The sequence below is a fragment of the Gekko japonicus genome, unplaced genomic scaffold (assembly GCF_001447785.1).
Source record: "Gekko japonicus isolate JY-2015 unplaced genomic scaffold, Gekko_japonicus_V1.1 scaffold10, whole genome shotgun sequence".
Taxonomy (NCBI): Eukaryota; Metazoa; Chordata; class Lepidosauria; order Squamata; family Gekkonidae; genus Gekko; species Gekko japonicus.
Genome location: NW_015167526.1, coordinates 2,859,331 through 2,883,935, shown reverse-complemented (window position 1 = coordinate 2,883,935; position 24,605 = coordinate 2,859,331). Strand labels below are relative to the sequence as shown.

At 47.4% G+C, this 24,605-nt stretch overlaps 1 protein-coding gene across 4 annotated transcripts in view; it reads right to left on the bottom strand.

The window, feature by feature from the left end:
• ATXN2 (ataxin 2) overlaps positions 1-24,605 on the bottom strand; it is a 60,208-nt gene that overhangs the window by 9,788 nt on the left and 25,815 nt on the right. For 2 of the 4 annotated variants that reach the window (XM_015413224.1, XM_015413222.1), the window contains exons 13-20: positions 23,603-23,713; positions 17,862-17,932; positions 13,578-13,882; positions 10,191-10,254; positions 9,855-10,007; positions 8,180-8,246; positions 5,755-5,939; positions 1,917-2,049 (exon numbers count right to left, since the gene is read on the bottom strand). In XM_015413224.1, the coding sequence (XP_015268710.1) occupies positions 1,917-2,049; positions 5,755-5,939; positions 8,180-8,246; positions 9,855-10,007; positions 10,191-10,254; positions 13,578-13,882; positions 17,862-17,932; positions 23,603-23,713 (1,089 nt within the window). The remainder of the gene's footprint in view (positions 1-1,916; positions 2,050-5,754; positions 5,940-8,179; positions 8,247-9,854; positions 10,008-10,190; positions 10,255-13,577; positions 13,883-17,861; positions 17,933-23,602; positions 23,714-24,605) is intronic. The other 2 variants (XM_015413225.1, XM_015413223.1) reach the window with 1 other exon arrangement.

Genomic DNA, 24,605 nt, shown 5'->3' with positions numbered 1-24,605 from the left:
CCCTGCCATACTTCCGGTCTCCTCGAATAGGCTCCTAGAGAGCAGCTCCTCTGCTACAATTCAGCGTAAGGCAGTCCGGTCATTCTTTTGTAAAGCTGCACTACTGTTTGCAAAGTGGTAGAAGCCACTGGTATCTTTGTTTTCATCTATATTTGAGTATATAGCTTTATAATACAGTTAAAGTGCTTTTAATACACTGATTGCTACCCGCCTTGGATGTACAGACAGGCAGGATATGAACAACACTGAAAGAGGAAGTAAACCTCTGAATGCTGGGCCCAGGAGGCAACATAAAGGGAAGGCCTCGGCCTCTATGCCCTGCTGTTGGCCCTCCAGAGGAACTGGCTGACCACTGCGTGAGATAGACTGGATGGACTACTGGTCTGATCCAGCAGGGTTCTTATCTTCTGAAGGATGCTGTGTATGGCTGAGTCTTGCACAGCACTGAAGCGACATGATTCTGATAAGAGGGATCCCCTCTGGAGATTCCCTGGCTACTTCGCAGCCATGCACAGCATTCTCTACAGATGTGCCCATCCCTTTACACTAAAATGGCAACGTGCCTCACTTGCCTACTTACTCTCCCTGCCTTTCCGCTTCTGAACAGTGTTCCGGCAGACGAGGGCAGTATGACAGGTGACCTAGTGCCTTTCCCAAACGAAAAGCTTCCTCCAAGCAGAACAAGGACAGGATCCCAAAATAACAACACAAATGATAGGAAAACCTAATATTACTTAAACAATGTTTGCGGTCCCACCCAGGAAGCGGCCCACAAGGTGCTTATGCTATTCAGAGTCCGCCTTTCTCACTGCAACTCAAGCCACATTACATAAGGTCAGTATGGTCAACAGTCCAGAATCCATTCACTGAACAACTACACAGGCTGCTGTAAGCCAGCATGTCTGTGATTATTATTTTACATATTTTTATGCCAATCTTCTACCCTATCACAGTCCATAAGGTGGCGAGCATAAAAAAACCAGAACATTTGAGCAATTAAAAATAAATATAGTTAAAACTAGGAGTAATGCCCGTTGTGGGAAGGAATACAATGAGATCTAGAAGGAAGCTCCAGATGAGTGTCCCAACTGTGGCTGGTGGGGCGGCAGAGGGAAGTGGAACATGGAGGGAGGCAAGCCATGTTTCTTTCCTTCTGCTTAGCTATAAGGCAGGGCTGTCTCAAGTCATTTTGCTGGCCCAAGTGGGTAGAATGGGAGGACAGCCTCATGGTAACAGATAGGGTTCTCTCCACCTCTGACTTATTTTTTGAGGGGGAGGGGGGTGTTAAAGATTGTCAAAGCCGCATATCTCCACTGAGAGGTGCTGCTGTGTTAGTGGTAATGTGGTGGTTAAAGATCTGCAAGTAATGACAGAGAGAGAGAGGGAGAGGGAGGGAGGGAGAGAGAGGGAGGGAGGGAGGGAGAGAGAGAGGGAGAGAGAGGGGGGGGAGAGAGAGGGGGGAGAGAGAGAGAGAGAACTGGCTCTCCATGAGAAATTACAGTTCTAAATATGCCATTAAGAGTCAGATTTTTGTCCTAGTTGCTCAAGGAAAAGGCATTTCTACAGCCCTTGCAGTGTTCAAAGCAGCCCTGTAAGGTACACCGGTATCATCATCATACCCACAAGCCAGAAGGGCTGAGCAATTGGCCTGCATCAGAAGTGAGATTTAAGTGAGGGTCCTTCTGGGCCACAGCCCGTTCTCTTAGCCATCCCATTACACCAGTTCATACTTGACAACAGCCCTTCATTCCAGGCTCTAGTGACTGCGGGACACCTTAATAGGTTGTCATGGATTTTGTCTGCCCTCAAACACAAAGCACTCCATTTCTTTGCCCCAGCCTGTAAAACCCAGCCCCCCCCAGCACAAAGGGGAGGGGGTCTTAAAACACCCAAGCCGAACAGAAAAGGTTTCCTACCATACATCGTGTGCGTCTGCTCATGGGCACCATACTGCGTAGCTGTGGAAGAAACCAAGCCGGGCTGGGGGTGCGTTGGTGGTGCCATCATCCGAGCGTTACCCTGTATTACGGGGCTGTAGACGTGGGGGTGCTGCCAAAGGGAGAGCGCGGAAGACAGAGGATCAGTATTCCTTGTATGGAAATGCAGCCTTTCTTCAAACTAGCAAGTCCCTCGGAAAAATAGGCCAAAATGTTTAGCCACAAGACTTTGCCTTTTAGAGGCGGACTCTGGTGTTGCCCATTATAAACAAAAGCTCGATGACCATGCCAAAACTCTCCTCTGCAACAGATCTGCTAGCTCCTACGGGTTGCTGGCCTCTTGGCGGCACAATACGGGGGCTCTGTTCCATCACTAGCTAACTGAACCTCCTGAAGGCAAAGGGCTCTCCATTTTCAGATTCCAGCAGCAGAAGCAGCAGGTAGGGGCCATGCTGCACTGCACCTGTTCGCTGTGATCGAGGGAGTCTCTGAGATAGTTCACGCAACTGCTTATGTGACAGAGGAGGGGTGCATGCATATACATGCGGCACCATGCAGTACAGCTCTGGGTGACGGTTGTCGTTGCGTTCTAACATATTCGCTCAAAATGTCAAACAAACTGAAGTCTATAGGAAGGATGTTAGGAAGGATATAAAACTGCACGAGACAGGGTGAGAGAGCACCTGTCCTTCAAGCAGAAGGTCCCCGGTTCAGTCCCTGGCATCTCAAGTTTAAAAGATCTCAGATGGCAGGTGGGGGTGGGAATGTTTTTCCCCCTGCCCTATGTGCCCCAAAGCCACTGTCCATCACAGAGGAGAACCCCGAACTAGATGGACCAATGGACCGACTCCGTACAAGGCCGCTTCATAGGTACACACGTACGACTGCTGTTGTTATGCTACTGTGCCATGTGCTGGGTGTACGGAGAGTTTTTACCCAAAGGGCACCCAGCCGATTACACTCAGGCACGCCATCCCTCCACCGTCCTTGTAACTTCACATACTTCAGCCGTCTTCTGCACTTTCAGAAGGAACACTAAGAGCCGTCTTTACATTCATTTAGATGGAAGAGCACCTAGAGTTGGGCTACACGTCTCCATCATGAACAAAGGAAAATAAGGCAGTCTTGAGACATTGCTGTACAATAAGACAGTTTGGAGGCAGCATTGGCTGAGAAGTTCCTGTGGCTGTGCCTCTTTGGGGAGTCCCCCTTTGCAGTCCTGATGAAGGGATCAAAAACTCATTGAATAATCTGGAGGATGAGTTGACGGCAGCCTCTCTCTTATTGTTTGTCTCAAGTCCTAAGGACTGGATCCACTGGCTGACTGCAACGTACTTTATATTGTCCATCTTAAGTCTTAAGAAGTGGATGTACTCGCTTTATTTGAAGATCATGTTTTTCAGTCCACTGAAATTGTGAAATTGGAATCTGTGAAGTCTTTCTTTTGGGAGTGCCAAGTAGTAAATGTTAAGATACTGCTTTAAATCTCCAGCCTATTTCTTGTATTGAATACTGTTGTATATTTGAGAAATATTTGAAGCCTTATATGATGTTAAGTCATACATGATTTATTTAAGACAGGCCTTAGACATGGTTTTGCTTCCTGCCCTGTACTAAATGCTGACCGTTTGCCTGTTTCAAAGACGTTAAAATGTAGCACTTGTGTGAATGCTCTGGCATTTTCAAAGGGTCTCACGTACACGGTTGTGCTGTAAACCTGACAGCAGCTCTTTAAAGGAGGGTGCTGCTGTCGTTATTGTTGTGAGATAACGGCTTGACTAAGATCACCGTTTTGAGTTCATGGCGGAGGTGAGTCTCAAAGCTCAGTCTTTCAACCACCGCGTTACATCAGCTCTCAGATCAATCTACTACACCGATATCCGGCCTTCCTTCCTTCCTTGAACTCAAGGCATCGTCCAGAAGGCACTACCCCAGCCCAGACCCTATCAGCTTCAGCCCAGTTGCTGCAGCATGTGCCTTCAGACTGTGGCCTGAGACAAGGCCCAGAGGAATACAAAAAGAGTTTCTATTTCAACGCTCCAACACCTACAGAGCTGTCAGTCGCCTTGGCAGTTATGTGAGGAGACCCGGAACCTAAACCTTTGTAGGTTATCTCCTATGTTGGCATATTTATTCCTTCACTGTTTCCTCCCCTTAATTACATCAAAACAACTGTTGACCTTATAACCTTAGCTTGTTATTTAGTTTTGTCTTTGTGTATCTTAACACATCATGGTGACGCTAATGGGCTGTTCAGCCTCTGTCTATAAGTCTGCACTGTTACCTCCCATTCCGATGTATTTGAAAAAGTGTGCCTTGCACACAAAAGCTCATACCTTGAATAAACCTTTGTTGGTCTTAAAGGTGCCGCTGGACTCAAAATCTGTTCTACTTTGTAGGTTCCACGTATCTCACACCCTGGTCAGAAACTAGTTTCATGGGAAGGCCACACTGAGTTTCAGCTTGGGGTTTCCACAACAGAATACAAACTGGGTTTTTCTAGTACTGCCTTCTACAACTTGGATTTCAAGGAGCCAAAGCTGTTGTCAAACAGAGATTATGGGGCACCTCTCCAAATGGACAGAACACGAGCCTCACACCTTTCAGTGGTGAGAAATAAAAAACTAAATTTTGCTCCGTCCAGTTACCTTTATTCAGGGGTCGTTTCGTAGAAAAGAAAAAGAACTCATTAGCATATGCCACACCCCCTGACATCAGGGGCCCGGCAGTGGACCTGCAAGGCCGGCGGGAGTGCGAGGAAGCCCCACCAAGGCCCTCCCTGGCTCCAGGCAGGCAGGGGTGGGGAGAGGCGGGGAGGAAGCGACTTACCCTCCCTCTTCTCCTGCCTCCTCCTGGCTGAATGAGGGCCGGAAGCGGGGCGGCTGGAAGCAGGGGGCGGGGCTTCGTCATGTGCCCCGCCCCCCGCACCTCACCCGGGGGATCTGTGTTCCCCCGTGATCCCCCCGAAATGACCTCTGCCTTTATTCATTAGAACGCCCAAAAGCACCGCAGAGCTTTTACCTTGGCACGATTAAATGTTCTCCCATCTGCCCTCCTGCAAGGGAGATATGCTCACACCCCACACGCAAGCCGACTCCAGTCCTTGTAATTCTGCACAGGTCGAGACAATTGAGCACGTTCTTTCATCTTGCCGGTTTTATCACGAGATTCGTTCTGAATATATTACGCCAATAATCGTTGCCTACCCAGGCAGGTCAAATCAGTTTTATTCTACTCTTCTTTTAGCTGATATTTGTAATGAAACTACTGCCAAGGTAGCAAGATTTTGTGCTCTGGCTATCCTAACCAGACAGAAGACTATTACTTCTTAGGAAATTTTAAAATCCATGTTGTCTCGACTAAAATTTTACCTGTGCCAACTGCCTGGCTGTATTTCACTGTTAACTATATGTAACCTTTTAAGGTATTTGCTGATCTTTGATTGTAATAAATCGAGCTGAATTGAGTTTCCGCTTGTGAGCCAAGGCCCTTCGTTCCCACTATCTGGATTGTCGGCAAATCCTGTGGCCCCAGTCACCGTCCTCTTCACACCTCTTCCTCCTCAGACACTCCCCCTCACAGAGGCAGGTTTGGGCCTCCAGTTCCTGGCTCCTAACACAACATAACGTGGGACAGATGTTCTGCAGCTTGAGGTTTGCCCCCACAACCGCTGGCATCCGCCACTTTCTCTGAAGTGTTACGTGGCAGTTCAGTTTCCCCAGAGCGGTCAGCGTGGCAACATGCAAAGTGAGCCTCCCACGGCCGGGGCAGAAGGGGGCGCCGCAAAGAGCACAGCTGAAAGAAGTGCGAGGCATACCTGAGACTGATAATGTGGCACGTGCTGAACTAGAGGCTGATTGGGGAACTGCTGGGGGCTGTAGGTGACGTACTGCGTTGAGTAAGCCGGCGGCGTGGCTACGATGGGAGCGCCAGCGGCAGAGGCCGGGTGCATCATGGCGTTCTGATGGTGCTGGTCTTGCCGCTGCTGGGGCATGTTCGATACTGCAAGCAAAGGACAGAGCGCACCTTAATGAAAGCACCTTTCCCGAAAGAGAGAGAGAGAGAGAGAGAGAGACGCTTATGCTCCAGAAACACATCAAACACAGGCCTCTCCTTTCAGTTGGGACCAATGTTCCCTCTAAGCTGTGGAGTCTCGTGAGCAAAAATTCTACTTTGTGAGCTATTGGCACTAAAGCTGTGAGCAAGTGATTTGGCTGCTGCATAAATTAGTTTGCACTGGAGCCCTCCTTCCTGAGCTGAGACAGAAATGGGTGAGCCGGAGGCTAAAAAACTGTGAGCTAGCTCACACTAACTCAGCTTAGAGGGAACACTGGTTGGGACAGAGGGTCATCCGATCGTGCGTGTTGGCTTGGAGGCTATTGCACAGGGGCTCGGCGAAAACTAGCCCAGCTCCATACTTGTGCTCGAACACAAGCAATTTCTTACTGGAAGCCTCACAAGAACCTTTACCTCCCATGAGAGAACTGGGGAAGAACTACGATTCGGTCCCCAGCAGAGCAGCAAGAGAAGCAGAAACGTCTCACATCAAAACTTCATGTGGAAATGTCAACCGTTGGCTAAGCTCCTGTATTAAAAGAGCACTCCGTTGTGACAGATATACAGCAGCCGGTGCAGGGAAACTAGAGAAAAGGGTTCTGAGGACTACATCCAAAAAAAGATTACCTAAGACACCACAGCGTTTTAAAATTAGCTGGTTCCGTGAATATGCCATCTTAAAAAGAAATCATTTGTATTTTTCATTTAGATTACAAAAACAAACAAACAATGCACACGACACTGAAGTGTAACGTGGCATTACATTTCATGAGTGCCTAGTTTGTTCTATTGACTTTTATTTTGTGGGAAGAACGTGGCTACTGAAACAAGGCTGCAGGGGGTAGAGGGTGAGGAGGGTCTTGAAGGACAAAACTCTGGAGGCCCCTGGTCAACCTGAAGGCTCCAGGAGCCAGGAAAACTCAGCTATCTGTTTTCAGGTGACGTTTGGGTTGGGGTCCAGATCAGTGTTCCCTGTAAGTCGAGTGAGTGTGAGCTAGCACACAGTTTTTTGGCCTCCAGCTCACACATTTTTGCCTCGGCTCAGGAAGGAGGGCTCCAGAGCAAACTAATTGATGCAGCGGCCAACTCGCTCGCTCACAGCTTTAATGCTCACAAAGCAGAATTTTTGCTCACAAGACTCCACAGCTTAGACAGAGTATTGGTCAAGATGGGAGGACCCAGGGAAGAATCTTGGTCTGGAGGCTCAAAGAAGAAGAGGAGGAAATTGGATTTATACTGCGCCCTTCACTTGGAGTCTCAGAGCGGCTTACAAACTCCTCTCCCTTCCCCTCCCCACAACAGACACCCTGGGAGCAGTGTTCCCTCTAAGCTGAGTTCGTGTGAGCTAGCTCACAGTTTTTTAGCCTCTGGCTCACACATTTTTGTCTTCGCTCAGGAAGGGATGGCTCCAGAGCGAACTGATTTATGCAGTAGCCAGATCGCTGGCTCACAACTTTAATGCCAGTGGCTCACAAAGTAGAATTTTTGCTCAGAAGGCTCCACAGCTTAGAGGGAGCACTGCCTGGGAGGTAGGCGGGGCTGAGAGAGCTCTCTCGGGGACTGCTCGTGAGAGAACAGCTCTGAGAGAACTTGTAACTGACCCAAGGTCACACCAGCAGCTGCGAGTGGAGGCGTGGGGAATCAAACCCGGTTCTCCCGGATTAGAGTCTGTGCACTTAACCACTACACCAAGCTGGCTCCCTACACCAAACTGGCTCCAAAGGGGCTCTTCACAGCCTTGTGCTTGATATAGCCCTGCATTTTCAAGGAGCTTCCGAAATCAAGAGGGTTAATAGTAAACTGACCCGTTTACAGTTTCAAAGGGGAGGCAAAAGCCCCTACCACAGCGACACCTTCCATCCCTACTCGCTCCTTAGTGATTAAACAACTCGCCAATCAAGCACTACCAGTTCAAGTAAGCATGCACTGGGTGGGCACCGGAGTCGAGAGGCTGGACCCTGCAGGGAAAGTCCAACTGTGCCCGTCCAAGAGGGATTAAAAATCTAAGAAAACTAAGAACAAATTAGGAGGAGGCGGCACAGACATGAGGACGAGTGAGGAACATTCCTAAAGGTGAAGGATGCATCCATCTTATATCAGCATATTACAAAAGTCACATGCGGGACGAGTTAGTCATTCCATCTGCAAGCTGAGTACGAGAACATGCAATGCTGTATTATTCTCACCTTTACCTGCTCTATAGGTCTTGGCCTGGTTGACTGGCATGGGAGTCATGGGAATAGGATACAGGGGCTGTAAAGGAAGATGGGAGGCCGTTAAATGAAGACAGCCACAGACGCGTGCGTGCACACCACACCCATTCTCCAGGCGCACTCACAATGTGACAACTTTAACACATGATTTACTGCCAGACATGCTCTGCCAGATACATGGTTCTCACCCGGCCAGTTACAGTTTGCCATTCGATTTTAATTGCCATCACTGTTCTGGTTTCCTTGGGCCAGTTCTGCCACTCTAAGTGGACGCTTGACACAACCCCAAAAACACCCTCCAAAATGCACTGCGGTTTCAAAGAAGAAGCTGGGGAACAACTCCGCTGAAGCCAATGATAAAAAGAAAAAGGAGGTGTTGGTAATCACCTTCAAAGCCTTATACAGCCCGGGACCAACATATCTAAGGGACGGCCTCTTCCCATATATGCCTCGGAGAGCATTACGCTCCGAGAGTCAACATCTCCTGGCGATCCCTGGCCCAAAGGACGTTAGCCTAGCCTTGACCAGGGCCAGGGCTTTTTCTGCCCTGGCCCCCACCTGGTGGAACATGCTCCCCATCGAGATCAGGGCCCCGCGGGATCTTACTCAATTCCGCAGGGCCTGCAAGACGAAGCTCTTCCGCCAGGCCTTTGGCTGAGGCAGTGGGTGTCCGCATATGGCCCCCCCCAGGTTGCGGTCTCCCACCTACTGATAACCGGCCATACCCAGTTACGTCAATGGGCCGGATTCTGCCTACGGCAAGCACGGCTACTAATTTTATATGTTTTAATGTGTTCTAAATCTTACTGTATTTTTTTCCAATTTTTATCATTTTATATCATAAATTGAATATATATAATATTACATGTGTCTTCCATAGTATGAGTCCATTATATACATTTTTCTTCAATCCATTTATAGACTCTAAACAATCTTTTTTGAAATATTTACCATCTTTTTCTTGAAGTAATAAGTCTATCCATTTCAGCCACTTCTAACAGTTCCTTGACAATTTCATCTCTTACTGGAACTTTTTCTGATTTCCAATATTTAGCTATTAATATTCTGGCTGACGTAAGGATATAGGTCAATAAATATATGTCATTTTGCTCATAACAACTGGGAAATACGTCCAGGAGATAGATTTCTGGCTATGCTGCCATATTGTTTATGGGTCCGGGTTCGCTTTCATGACCTATGTACCAGTTGATGCCGCATTCCTTTCCCTGCTCTTCTCCCCTTGTTATCGCTGACCTTGTAGCCTGCCTGTGTAGTGTCTTCCCATCAATTAACCGTGTGACTAGTTTCATTCCCAGCCTCGGCTCTAACTGTTCTGGTCCTCCTTCCTGCCCGCGGGAGTCAGGCCGATTGGCCCATAGGTGGTGGTGGGGGAGTGCATCTGAATGCCCTATATCTCTATCTGCTTTCTAGATGGTAGTTATTCCTAACAGTGAACATGTTCCTGCCACCATAGTACTGGCAATAAAGTATGACCTTTCTAGAAGTGTGTACTCAATTGTTTGACAGTGGGTGCTGACACCGAGATCTGACGAGAGTTCGGGCTTGCCCGGGCTACCCAGGTCAGAGCGTATGACAGGCTTCTTCAATGCCTACTGGTTTGCCCCATCAAAACAACTGTGCATTTTACCTGAACGCCTGGGCTGACGGGAACAGGATACATCATATTTGGTGCAAAACAAACAGGCTGAGTGTACACTGGAGTGGGCTGCTGATGGCCCACCATGGAAGGGCTGGGCTGGGCTTGCGGACGGGGCGACGTCGGGGTGGTAGAAGGCTTGGGCTGCAAACAAGACGGAACAGCTGAGCTACAGGCGGACCCTGAGCGGGCCAACTGCACCCCACCCCCAGCAGCCACGGTATCGTCCTCGCGAGCTGCACACCAACGAGGCAGGAACACCTGCAGCACTTCAGCTTTTGAACAGCAAAGGGGAAAGAGGAGGACGTTTCCTCCCCTTCTACTCACCTGAGCAAATGACCGAGGATTGAACTCCTTTGCATTAGGGTTCAGTGTGGATTTTCTAACTTGTCTTTAAAAAAAAGAGAGAGACAGAGAAAGAAGCAGCATGTGAGAGGATGCTTTGGAAGTGAACGACGGATCTAACTGTGATGGTTTCACCTTCTAGGGCACAACAGGACATTTGGAGATGGCTAAATTCTCTTACTACCAGTGCAGACTAGAGATGTAAAATTTCTGGAAATTTTGAAGCTCGGAAAAAAACCCAGTTTTTTTCCGGGTTTTTTTGGGGGGAAAGTAGAAATTTTTGGAAAAATTGAAAAAAATGCTACATTAGCACTTCTTTTTTCTTTTCCAGATTGAAAGTCATTCTGTTACTTTAGGAACATAAAATATGACTATGGACCATTTTTACTTGGCATGAAATTATCACAACTAGCATATTAAAAATATAGTGTATCCAACCAATTATTACAAACAGAATACCCACCCACATGCAAAAACAAAACTGAAACCTTTTTCTTTTCTTGTGACAATAGCACCTCCTAAAGGAAGAAATGCACCTTGTTCTTGCATTGGAGAGTTCAGTTGGTAACCTAGGACTTGCTTGTCCTTAGTGCACAGAAATTAGATCAATCTGATACCATAAGTATTTTTTAGAAATGATTTGGAAAATATTTGAACACCTTGTCTTAAAATATTTTATTCATCATGTTAAAATAAAACGTTCCATAATCATTTTTTTCCCTTTTCTCTTCTTTTTTCAATTTTTCCAAGTTTTCGGGAAAAAACAAAAAAGGTTTCAGGAAAAATATGGGGGGGGGGTTTCCTAGGCCTTCACATCTCTAGTGCAGACAGGATCTTGTAAAGGCTCTGAACTTCCAACTGGCCTGGGGGGGGATCTAGCCTCATAGTTTTGGGAGTACTACAGCTGCAGAAAGACACCCCCAACGGAAAAAAAAGTGCCCAACTTTAAAATGTTATCAGAACCGAGAAAAGTCATGGGGAGGGGAGACACATGAAGCAGAGTCATCGACAGATCTTACCGGTCGTAGGCGAAAACACACGCCTCAAGCTCATGTTTCTAGAAAGACCGGTTCCCAGGCAGGATACAGGGAGCACTTGCCCCTATGTTGCCTGCTTTAAAGGCAATGGTTAAGGAGCCCAGGTGTTTGATGCTCTCAACACTATGAAGCTCTGACCTAAAGGGGGGTGGGTCTGCATGTTGGAAGCATACAACATGTTGGAAGGATTACAACAAAAGAACAAAACGACAACCAAAAAAAAAACCCCACTTGACCCCAGGGGAGGCCGAGATTTCAGGACGGAGAGATACAGATTCTGTAACACAGCCTCTCTGAATAGTTTTTAAGAGCTCAGAGGTTTAATGTTTCCTACTGGGCAGGAGAGAAGGCTGTGGCCTTTCTCCTAGCAAAAGTAAAAACATGAGGAGGAATAGAAAAGAGCAAGAGTCCAGTAGCACCTTAAAGGCTAACAAAATTTGTGGCAGGGTACGAGCTTTTGTGGCTCCTGCCCTGCCACAAACTGTTCGTCTTTTAAGGTGCTCCTGGACTCTTGCTCTTTTCTAACACAGGCACCCATCCTAATCTAACACGAGGAAGACTGCCTCCTCAATCACCTCAGCCTGTTGGGAGTGAACTGGGGGAGGGAGAAAAGTGCCTCCAGAACCCAGATGATTTCATGCCAGGGGCTTCTTTTTCTAGCACTATTGCTGCCTTATATAATTATATATACAGTTATGCACGCAAAATAAGGGCGGGGAAGACTTACCCTGGTTGATTCCAAGCATTTTAAAATAGGTTGCCGAATTACATCTGTACTATAGACATTTTCATTCATTTGCATAGCAGATCATTTAATATTTAAATAAACTTCAATTCATTTGCAGAGCAGATCATTTAATATTTAAATAAAAAGCGTAGCTTTTTTTTTTAATGTTAGGGGGTTTCTCAATTACCAGAAGTCTCTTGGCCTGAAAGGAAAGCCTTCCAAGGATGAAAGGAACCAGATCTGGTTCCCCTACCACCCCTCCTGCAGCGTTCCCTCTTAGAGACAGAAGGCATGGTCTTTCTCTAGTGCTTTATTTGAACTAGTGCCTCTTTCAAAGATTCTAATGATTTACCTCTCCTGAGTAAAGAGTGCTAGGATCTAGAACTTCGACTCCAAAAACCACGCCTTGAAACCTCCGCCCCCAGCCATAACTTTGGAGGCAAGCCACATAGACATGAGGCTTGAGATTGGCCACGACTAGGGCCGTGCTAGCTGGCTTATGGATCCCTGTCCCTGCATCCTTGTTAGACTAGCAGGCTGCTTGTGCTCCAAGCAGGGGTCAGAGAGAAAGCATCCAAGAGGCCTGTCTCGTTCCACTCTAGCTGCGGACGAAGCACTGCTAGATTACACATGCAGCGCCCCCGGTGGAACAGAAGCTCCAGAAGACAGCTGCGAAGCATGAAGCTCTAGCTATTATTCAGCCAGCTCTCTGGAAGGCCCAGTACCCAATCCATGCCTCTTACTGCAAGGCTCAGTTCCAAGATGCTCGCAGCTCTCTGCTGAGATTGAGAAATACACCCACTCAGGCAAATCCCACCGACCTAACTAAATTCAGAAGGGGGGGGGGGAGAGAACACCATTCACAGCTGGTTTCCTCAGAGAAGGCAGGACAAAAACCTGAGGCAGCAACTCCCCCCAGTGGAAGTCTGAAACCGGTACAAGTATGCAAACCCCACCCCCCTTGGAGAGAGCGCCTCTCTTGAAACACCAACTTCACTCTGAAGAGACACACCGCAGAAGGAGATATACTGGCATGAGAAAAAGTACCACCCCACTCTGGATTTACAGGTAGCCACACTGAAGCTAGATGCCAACACTCCCCTAAATGCTACTTCCTCGTCAGATAACACTGCAAAAGTCCCGTGCACATTCTCAAAGACAAAAGTAAAATATGAACAAAAATGCTTCCCAGAGATTCTATAAATGCATAAATCACGGGTAAGAAGAAGAGGAGGAGGAAGATTGGATCTATACCCCGCCCTTCACTCGGAGTCTCAGAGCAGCTGACAAAATCCTTTCCCTTCCCCTCCCCACAACAGACACCCTGTGAGGCAGGTGGGACTGAGAGAGCTCTGACAGAAACTGCTCTTTTTCAAGGACAGCTCTGATCAGAACTATGGCTTGCCCAAGGTCATCCAGCAGCTGCAAGTGGAGGCGTGGGGGATCAAACCCGGTTCTCCCAGATTAGAGTCCGCGCACTTTAACCACTACACCAAACTGGAGTGCAACAGAAACCACAAAGCTCTGCTGGGCCTTCTTGGCTGCCGTCCGCTCCGCCAGATATTCAGGGATCCACATACAAGCCGCGTGACGAGGACCACTCACTCTGTGGTGTCTTTCTTCTCTTCTTTCTCCTCCTTCTCTTGCTTGGCTCCCGGGCCGGAGGTCTGCACCCCCTGAGAAGTCACCTCCGGCCCTCGCTTCTGCTCCAGGGTGCTGCCAGTGGGCGACATGCTGGGGCTGTTGGCCTTGCTGCTGCCACTGTTGGAGGCAGCATTGCTGCTGGTTTCAGCGAGGGAGTCTTTGCAGCTCAAATCGGCCTTCTCCTTGGGTGCCTCCCTCGGTTTCTCATTGTCTCTGTTTTTGCTTAGCAGCTGTTCCACCGTTTCTGGCGTGGAACTTGGTTGTAACTGGGGGAAAGAAAGGATTTATACTTTTCAACAAGTACCTCCTGACTTAGGACAGACAAGAGACCGGGCACAATGTACGGTCAGTGCTTTATGCATTATCTCCATAGTCTACAACTTGAAAATAATGATATTTGCTAAAGTTATTACTGCTCCCGTCCGTACTACCATAAAAGCAAAGCACACAAATATAGGGTTGTTTTAACCGGACCTAATCTCTAGAGGAGCTGCTCAGGACAAATGGGTTCCTGAGACTGTTCTGGTGTACTGGAACATCTAGTGTAATGGAACCCTTCACACATGATTTTTGAGATATACCACAAGCAATGCTCCCTCTAAGCTGTGGAGTCTTGTGAGCAATGCTCCCTCTAAGTTGTGGAGTCTTGTGAGCAAAAATTCTACTTGGTGAGCTACTGGCATTAAAGTTATTGAGGCAGACTCAGCATGGGTTCTGTAAGGGAAAATCTTGTCTCACTAACCTGTTAGTGTTCTTTGAGGGGGTGAACAAACATGTGGACAAGGGGGACCCAATAGATGTTGTTTACCTTGACTTCCAGAAAGCTTTTGATAAAGTTCCTCATCAAAGGCTCCTAAGTAAGCTCAAAAATCATGGGATAGAAGGACAAGTCCTTCTATGGATCAAAAACTGGCTAATTAATAGAAAACAGAGAGTGAGTACAAATGGGCAGTTCTCTCAGTGGAGGGGGGTAAGCAGTGGGGTACCGCAGGGATCAGTACTTGGTCCACTGCTTTTTAACTTGTTCATTAATGATTTGGAGATGGGAGTAAGCAGTGAAGTGGCTAAATTTGCGGATGATACGAAGTTGTTCAGGGTGGTGAAAACCAGTGAGGATTGTGAGGCACTCCAAAGGGATCTGTCAAGGATGGGCGAGTGGGCGTCAACATGGCAAATGGGGTTCAATGTGGCCAAGTGCAAGGTGATACACATTGGAGTCAAAAATCCTAACTATAAATACACATTGATGGGGTCTGAACTGGCAGAGACTGATCAAGAGAGAGATCTTGGAGTTGTAGTAGATAACTCACTGAAAATGTCGAGACAGTGTGTGACTGCAATAAAGAAGGCCAATGGGGTATTGAAAACAAATCAGCCAATATCATAATGCCCCTATATAAATCAATGGTGCGACCTCATTTGGAATACTGTGTGTAGTTCTGGTCACCACACCTTAAAAAGGATATTATAGCTTTGGAAAAAGTGCAGAAAAGGGCAACTCGAATGATAAAAGGGTTGGAACACTTTCCCTATGAGGAAAGGTTAAAGCGCTTAGGACTCTTTAGCTTGGAGAAATGACGACTAAGGGGAGACATGATTGAGGTTTATAAGATTATGCATGGGAAAGAGCAGGTAGAGAAAGAGGTACTTTTCTCCCTTTCTCACAATACAAGAACTCGTGGGCACTCCATGAAATTGCTGAGCGGTCGGGTTAGAACGGATAAAAGGAAGTACTTCTTCACCCAAAGAGTGATTAACACATGGAATTCACTGTCACAGGAAGTGGTGGCGGCTACAAGCATGGACGGCTTCAAGAGGGAATTAGATAAGCATATGGAGCAGAGGTCCATCAGTGGCTATTAGCCACAAGGTATAGATAGGGACTCTGGGGCAAGTGATGCTCTGTCTTCTTGGTGCTTGGGGGGGTCAACAGTGTGAGGGCTTCTAATGTCCTGACCCCCTGGTGGACCTCCTGATGGCACCTGGTATTTCTGGCCACTGTGTGATACAGAGTGTTGGACTGGATGGGCCTTTGGCCTGATCCAACATTGGCATCTCTTATGTTCTTATGTTGTGAGCGATCGATTTGGCTACTGCATAAATTAGTTTGCGCTGGACCAGTGTTCCCTCTAAGCTGAGCTAGTGTGAGCTAGCTCACAGTTTTTTATCCTCCAACTCACACATTTTTGTCTTAGCTCAGGAAGGAGGGCTCCAGAGCAAACTAATTTATGCAGCAGCCAAATCGCTCGCTCACAACTTTAATGCCAGTGGCTCGCAAAGTCGAATTTTTGCTCACAAGATTTCACAGCTTAGAGGGAACATTGCTCTGGACCCACCTTTCCTGAGCTGAGACAAAAATGTGAGAGCTGGAGGCTAAAAGCCTATGAGCTAGCTCACACTAACTCAGAGGGAACACTGCTTGTGAGCAAAAATTCTACTTGGTGAGCGACTGGCGTTAAAGCTGTGAGAGAGTGATTTGGCTGCTGCGTAAATTAGTTTGCTCTGGAGCCCTCCTTCCTGAGCTGAGACAAAGATGCGTGTGCTGGAGGCTAAAAAAACTGTGAACTTAACTCACACTAACTCAGCTTAGAGGGGACCGGACCACAAGCATGCTCCCAAAAAATGTGATTGAGACAGAGAGGGCCAACAGACAAGTGTCATGCAGGCACACTCAAGAGAGGCAGGATGATGCAGCTCCCTCTTCGGTGTCAAACCTGGGTCTGCTGCCTCACTGGGCGGAACCGGCCTTAAAGCCACCAGGACTGGTTTTGTAGGACTCGACTATGCTCAGGCACTTCAGGTGTGCCTTGAAAAATGAACATTTCTGAGCACGTCAAAATTATTTTAAAACCATGCAACCAAACCTAGCGGCAAAATCAAGGACAGTGCAAATTAAAATCACGCTGGAGGGAACGGGTGAGCTCTTGGTCCAAGGGCCACAGAGAGAGGAGCCCTGCCAAGAATGGGGGGAAAGCGATTACTTGTTTTGACAACTGCATAACAGGCAGCCTCTTCCCCACCAGTGAACGCAATCACAGTAAGGGAAGCAGCTCTCTACAATTACATTTCGGCCAGCTATTAAGGTCCAAGAGCCTGCCTCCCCCCCCCCCCTCAAGCCACGCTTGGCTGTCGGCGCACCCGACCACCCTCGGCAGGATATAGCTCCAGCAGCAGACAAAGAGGTGTCCCAGAGTGGATGCCACCCACCGGCTGCTCTTTGCCCCCTTCTGTCGTAGGGCCAACAACAGGAATGCAAATAGGTGTGTGGGGATGCCCTCGGTGTTCCCTCTAAGCTGAGTTGGTGCGAGCTAGCTCACAGTTCTTTGGCCTCCGGCTCACAGATTTTTGTCTCAGCTCAGGAAGGAGGGCTCCACGGCAAAGTAATTCATGCAGCAGCAAAATCGCTCGCTCACAACATTAATGCCAGTCGCTCACAAAGTCGAATTTTTGCTCACAGGACTCCACGGCTTACAGGGAGTATTGGATGCCCTTCCTATCCCTGCTGCCATACGTGAAGCCTGGAAGCCCTTTTAATGGAATTTAAACAGTAAGGTCATCATTTTTTTTAATTTGATTTTTTTATTATCAAATTTGTACCCCACCCTCCCTGCAAGCAGGCTCAGGGCAGCTCCAACACGACATGTATACAGCTTAAAACATCATCATTAAAACACTACAAATCAAGAAGCGTAAAGTGCTGGTGGCAATTAAAATTCACTGAGATGACACACTTTCAATGGATTTCTGTTTCTCAGATGTTCCAAGATGTTCTTCTGCTCGTGGTTTCTTTATGGCAACAACTCGATGGAAAAACATGGGCCAGGTGCTGCAATGGTCGGGCGATCCAACAGCGGCGGCCCCTAATTGAATGCCTGGCGGAAGAGCTCCGTCTTGCAGGGCCTGCGGAACTGTGAGAGGTCCCGCAGGGCCCTGATCTCCTTCGGGAGCTCGTTCCACCAGGGAGGCCCCGACCCTCGTGGCAGCTAACCTGGCCTCCCTCGGGCCAGGCACAGCAGAGCCAAACGAAGCTTTCTTGAGCCCTACTGATTTCAGTGGGTGGTACATGTGCACCCAACTCTCTCCTCCAAAATGAAATGGACACAAAAGGTCTTTCACTCTAGCAGAATTATGCTCCCAGCGTGGCAGGCATTCAAATCTTACACATATAAGATGGAAGAGGGATGCATTTATACAGCCTGATCTGCAATCACCGTCCTCCACGGCAAAGGGGGGAAAGGCACTTACCCTAAAGTCATTCTTGAATTTCTTTAAATCATCAATCTGTTTTCTATGTTCTAAAACAGCTGGAGACACCCCTGTCAGATAAACATAGATTGTATCAGAATTAAAAGCAGACGCGGCACCAGCACATTTAGCAGGGGGGGGGGGGTAGAACAAGGTTCAAATTAAAAGCCAGCCAAGGTTCTAACAGGAAAGCCCCCAAACCCAGATTCTGGATCACTGCCTAACTCAAGAGGGCGCAAAAGATACAAACATTCACTGGAGACTGTAACCCAGTCACACAACCCAAGAGACCCAGAAGGGTCAAGCAGCTGGAACCATAGAAGCACTGGCCTAGTTTCCCATTCCCCACCACCACCATTGTGTGCACGGAAGTAGGGGGGTGATATATTTCCCAAATCTCTATCGTCTTCCAAAAAACACAAAAACCAACTCAGTGAACAAGGCATATCGTGCTGAATTATCGAGCCTCTTTGCACTGAATACTCTACAGCAGGGACCCCCAAGTGTGGTGGCTGTTGGCAACCTTTCCTGGTGCCCAACAAGGTTTGTGGTTTTTTAAAAAAGAAAGTGGGTGGGGCTTTTGCTCAGCGGAGCTTCTGATTTGCCACTGAAGATCTCAGTAGATATGCAGATTAAAATAATACTGTTTCAGTGGCAGCTGCCACCATGGCATTTGTTTTATTCTCTCTACCAGGGCTATTTTTGGGCAGGAACGCACAGGAACGGAGTTCCGGCTGGCTTCAGAGTTGGCCACGCCCACTACAGCCAAAACCTCTGTGTGTGTGGCTACAGAAGGAAGGCCTGGAGAACGACCCCCCTGACGACTCCGAGGCGGGTGGGCCAGGGGGGCCCCTGGAAGGATTGGGGAGGCATTTAAACATGCCTGTTGAAGGGCCGGCTTGCTCGGGCTCTCCGCAGCGGCGGGGCTCCCAGGCAAGCCAAGGGAAGGTAGTCCAAACTGCTTTCCCTTCTCTTCAAGGGGGGGCTTGCCCGTGCTCCCTGCAGCCATAGGGTGCCCAGGCAAGCCAGGGAAGGCACGGGGTGTGGCCTAATATGTTAATGAGCTGTGCTGTCAGGGGTATGGCCTATTATGCTAATGAGTTCCTGCTGGGCCTTTTCTACAAAAAAAGCCCTGCTCTCGACACTCCTTTTTCATAGAACCACAGAGTTGGAAGGGACCTCCAGGGTCATCTAGTCCAACACCCTGCACAATGCAGGAAAATCACAATTACCTCCCCCTCCACACCTACAGTGACCCCTGTTCCATGCCGAGAAGATAACAAAAACCCCTCCCGGATTGCTTCCTGACCCCAAAGGGGCAATCAGCATTTCCCTGGGCGTGTAAGAAAGGGCCACAGGAACTAAGCACGGGGGCAACCCTTCCTGCCCTCCCTCTCACAATCTGCCTGAGTTCACAGAATCCGCATTGCTGTCAGATGGCCATTGAACCTGTTTTCCCAGTGTAATTTTTAACTGCCCCTCTTCTCCCCTGCACTTGGGTGCCCCTCTGTGTGTGTGGCCCCTCCTCCAGTTTGGTGTAGTGGTTAAGTGCGCGGACTCTAATCTGGGAGAACCGGGTTTGATTCCCCACTCCTCCACATGCAGCTGCTGGATGACCTCGGGCAAGCCGTAGTTCTGATAAGAGCTGTTCTTGAAAAAAAGCAGTTTCTGTCAGAGCTCTCTCGGCCTCACCGACCTCCCAGGGTGTCTGTTGTGGGGAGGGGAAGGGAAAGGAGTTTGTAAGCCGCTCTGAGACAATTTTGGGTAGTGATGGTCGGGGTATAAATCCAATCTCTTTTCTTCTTCTCTTCTCTCCCATGGCAGCCATTTTGTGGTTGAACCCACCCACGTGGTGTCAGAATTCCAAAAGTGCCCACAAGCTCAAAAACATTGGGGACCCTCCCCCTTGGTCTACAGCCACGGACCAAGTCACAAGAGAAAGGCTCCCAAGCTGAGCAGACTGAGAACTTTAAGAAGAAGAAGAGATTGGGTTTATACCCTGCCCTTCATTCGGAGCCTCAGAGTGGCTTATAATCTCCTTTCCGTTCCCCTCCCCACAATAGACACCCTGTGAAGTAGGTGGGGCTGAGGGAGCTCTTTGAAGGACTGCTCATGAGAGAACAGCTCTTGAGACAACTTGTGACTGACCCAAGGTCACTCCAGCAGCTGCATGTGGAGGAGTGGGGAATCAAACCTGGCTCTCCCAGATCAGAGTCTGCGCTCCCGACCACTACACCAAACTGGCCGCCCCGCAAGCATTTCTCAGATTATCCTTCCAAAGCAAATAAGGCAGCAAAGGTTCCTGCTCTAATGGGAAGGCAAGCCTGGCCTCTCTTCTGGCAGCAGTTTCCCAATGCCAAGACCATCGTCATCAGATAAACTTAAGGAATATTAAACTCATGGCATTTAATATATATTTTTTAAATGACAACGTGTCCTTAATATATATTTTTTAAATGACAACGTGTCCTTGGAGAAATGAAGAGCTGCCCTGAGTCTGTGACGTGAGATGCTGAGGAACAGTGCCACTCTCTGGAAAGGTGCTTCAGATAGGAGGAGTGGAGACGGTCCACGCTAGGGAAGAGTGATAAATGCTGCTGAACTAGATAAGTGGGCAGCAACATCCACGACGTACTATGCACAGTTCTTTTAGGTTTTGTTAGAGCCTTTGGGTAGTTCTTAAATTTAAACAACATAGTGCGCCTTGGCGTCTAGCCATGCCAGCCACATGACCACGGAAACGTCTTCGGACAGTGCTGGCTCTTCGGCTTGGAAACGGAGATGAGCACCGCATCCCTAGAGTCGGATTCGACTGGCTTTTGAGCAAGGGAAACCTTTACCTTTACCATGCTATAACTCTCTATGTTTACTAGAATACTGGTAAAATTTGATTCACATCTAAAACTTTGAATTTGTTTGAACATTTAAACCACACAGTTCAAGCTTTCCCTAATCAAATAATTTAGTTCAAGTATATGCTATTGGGACATAAAATCTACATGGGGCACTTTAAAAATGTTTTCTAAACACAGGTCAAAATAAATACACTGAATCAGCTCATGTTCTGTACCAGGTCTTGACATCTTTCTCTTTGGAGCCAGCCCCAAAACGAAGGAGCCCAGACTCACCCATCCCAAATACATTTTCCCCCTCTATCACATTCAGGAAGTTTCATGATGCTAACTAGCCGGAGAAAAATGTCCTGTCCCTTTAACAAAGGATGACTGGGTCATTTTAAAATCAAGTAACATTAGGCCCAAAAAAAGCTTCAACAGTCCGTTTCCACACATTAAGCCTCTGTTTGAAAGACAGGACATTTCTCTCCAAGCCAGCTGTCAACACCCAGGTCAAGTTCTTCTTCCTCATCTTCTTTCAGATGGGGTGCAAAATGTTTTGGGCACTAGAGGATGTTTTCCTGAAGACGCGCAGCCCACTAAACACTCAGAAACTTTCATACAACCCCTAAGCTCCCCTTCCCCAACAGGAAGTAAGCCCATGTACACAGATTCTTCTACCCGCCTCTGTCTTCTCTCTCCTCTCTGTCCTCTTCCTTGCCTCAGATTTCACACTGTATGCTCTGTAAAGCATCAGGCACACTGACTGTTCTGTGTAATAAACCCCCACCACCACCACCATTTGGTTCAGCTGAGCATGAACAAAATTGGCACAAAACTAGTGGGTTCCGGTGGTGGGATAGCCATGTCATGTTTGTGTCAACAAAAACGAGATCTCTACGGCACCTAAAAGACATGCGTTGCAACATAAGCTTCTGCAGACTCGAGCCTTTAATCTAATGTCGCAGAACAGGCCGACTGCTTGGATCACCCAAGAAAGCTGACAGACAACAGATTCCGGACAGACCAAAGGAAATATTTCTTCACGCAGCAAGTAATTAAACTGTGAAACTCACTGTCAGTGGAAGTTAATGATGGCCACTAGCACAGGTGGCTTCAAGACAGGATTAGGCAACTGCATGGACGACAGGGCCAACAACGGCAACTAGCCATGATGACTAAATAATGCTAGGAGACAACCATTAGGGCATCAGGAGCCACATGCGGCTCTTTCACACCTATTGTGCGGCTCCCGACAGGGCAGTTGGGGAAGCGAAGGGGAGGCGGGCTTTTTCTCCCTCCCCCCCTCCTGTCTATTTGCTTTCTTTGTTTCTCTCTCTCTCTCCCCCCACCTCTTTTATTCTTTCCACCTCTCTCTCTCAGACAAATATCATTAGCAAACAAATAAATATCATTGGACAAATAAATATCATTATCAATATCTGTTTTTACCCCCTTTTGTTTTTATTTTTGGCAGTTTCATTTAATGTTAATAAAAAGCAAATTTGCATATTTTAAATAAAAACGTGCATGTGATATTTCTTCCATGTTTTGCGACTCTCAGACATCTGACATTTATTCTGTGTGGCTCTTACGCTGAGCTCGTTTGCCCACCCCTGCATTAGGGGAAGGCGCTGAGCTCTAAGCCCTGTCTGGTAGCACTCTACGGCAACTGGCTGACCACTGTGTGAAACAGGATGCTGTCTGATCCAACAGGACATTTCTTACATTCTGAAGTTGTTAGCAGACACAAATAATACCATATGCGGCTCCACAAGGGATCAGTATTCTGGTTGAGAAGTGGGATAAAAATGCTTAAATGACATATTCATTTCCTCTTGGAGAAAGCAGCCAACTCCTGCTACCTTTTTCACCTGCCCGGAATTTTCAGAAGTGCCTTCTGAATAAGATTCCACAAGGGCAGAGTATGAAAGACAGACCACCCTTTCAAGAAGCCCAGTTTAGGAAGGGAGAGCTAGTGCAGATGTTCATACAACCATTGTGTGCACATGACCACACACACACACACTAATATCTAGAGAGGCAGTGCCCTGGGATGGGAAAGGGTCACACACAGACCCTGGTGCTGTGCCATCCACAAACTGGAAAGCAAGGAATTCTGCAGGACACAGACAACTGTTCACGGTTTAACAGGCCATCCGCAAGCACATTAGTGCACATGAAATACTTCTCCAGTTCAAAACAGATTCCTGAAAAATGCATGAGCCACTAAAACTAAAATTCATGAGCCTCTAAAAATTCACTGCCACAGGAAGTGGTGGCGGCTACAAGCATGGACGGCTTCAAAAGGGAATTAGATAAGCATCTGGAGCAGAGGTCCATCAGTGGGTATTAGCCACAAGGTATAGATAGGGACTCTGGGGCAAGGGATACTCTGTCTTCTTGGTGCTTGGGGGGGGGGTCAACAGTGGGAGGGCTTCTAATGTCCTCGCCCCACTGGTGGACCTCCTGATGGCACCTGGTATTTCTGGCCACTGTGTGATACAGAGTGTTGGACTGGATGGGCCTTTGGCCTGATCCAACATTGGCATCTCTTATGTTCTTATGTTCTTTAACCGCTACATATCGCTCCAAGGGGGCTTAAAAGGTACAAGAGTACAAATAAGATTAGCAAAGTAAAGCTATGAGTAGCACACGTGCATTCCAGAAGTTAATTCTCAGGACCACCTGAAGGAACAAACATTTCCCTCTGCTGCACATTGAAAGTGGCCCCCTGTCTTTTCCCCCCACAAAGAAAATGCACCACTTCTGCAATTCTTCTAGTCTGACGCAGCACCGCACATGTCATCACTGATGTCAACAGGACTGTCACACAATAAGCTTTTGTAATTTACAGCCCCCACAGGTGCTCAAAAGTCCACGGCACGCAACATCAGGAATTCCTACCTTTGCATTCAGGTTTGCTAAAATTAGGAGACATTTCACTTGGCTTCAGGTTTTCTTTGTTTCCGGCAGGAGAAGAATTCTGCCTCTGATCTTGAAGCCTGGAATCTTTAGCTAAGAAGAGAAGTCAACACACTATTAGTTGCATACAAAACAAGCAATCTATTTGACGTATAGAACTCCAGCGCATCAGAGAAGTACGACAAGGAAGCAGGGAGGAGAAACTTGAATATTTTCATGTGAAATCCTACAAGTGAATATATAATTATCCTACTCCGTTCCCACTTCTGGAAGAGAAAATGACATTCTGGGACAAGGGAGACTTCCAGCACAACAGAGTTATTCGCATGCCACATATTTTGTTAATAGGACCTGCAAATTAAATTAATTTTCAATCTTCCAAGAAGGCAATCTGATTTTTAAACAATAATACTATTTGATTTTTTGAGAGGTTTACAAAACAATAGGGGCTAAGAAAACAAGGCAGGTGCTAGAATTTGAATGCATGTATCATTGTTTCATGATGAAGGGGGGGGGGAGAAAGATTTCAATTATATTGTGTTACCACAGTAGTAGATTGTCGGCTATTAAAACAAAAAGACCTCCTGTGCAGCCATCCTATCATCTCAGTTTTTTCCCCTAATATGCACTGAACCTAGAGGGACTCTGTAGCTACAGGCTTTCAACCAAATGCACAACACAGTAAGAATATAAGCCATTTTTCTAGGAAATGTGATGTATTAGGATTGTCTATGCCTTTTTAATTGCACAGATATCTTACCCGCTTTCCACATTTCATCATTTCAGCATGAAAAACACTAAGATGTTGAAGTGTTAGAATTCTAGTCTGTCATTCAAAAGAAGCTTAGACTTAGTGGCAAAAAAAGAAAAATGACAAACAACCATTTCCTGGTCATTAAACATTTGCGACAACAGAATAGGGAAATACAATTTTTAGCAGCCATTCAGAAAATTACATGGATGCCCGCAGAGCCATCAGCGACCT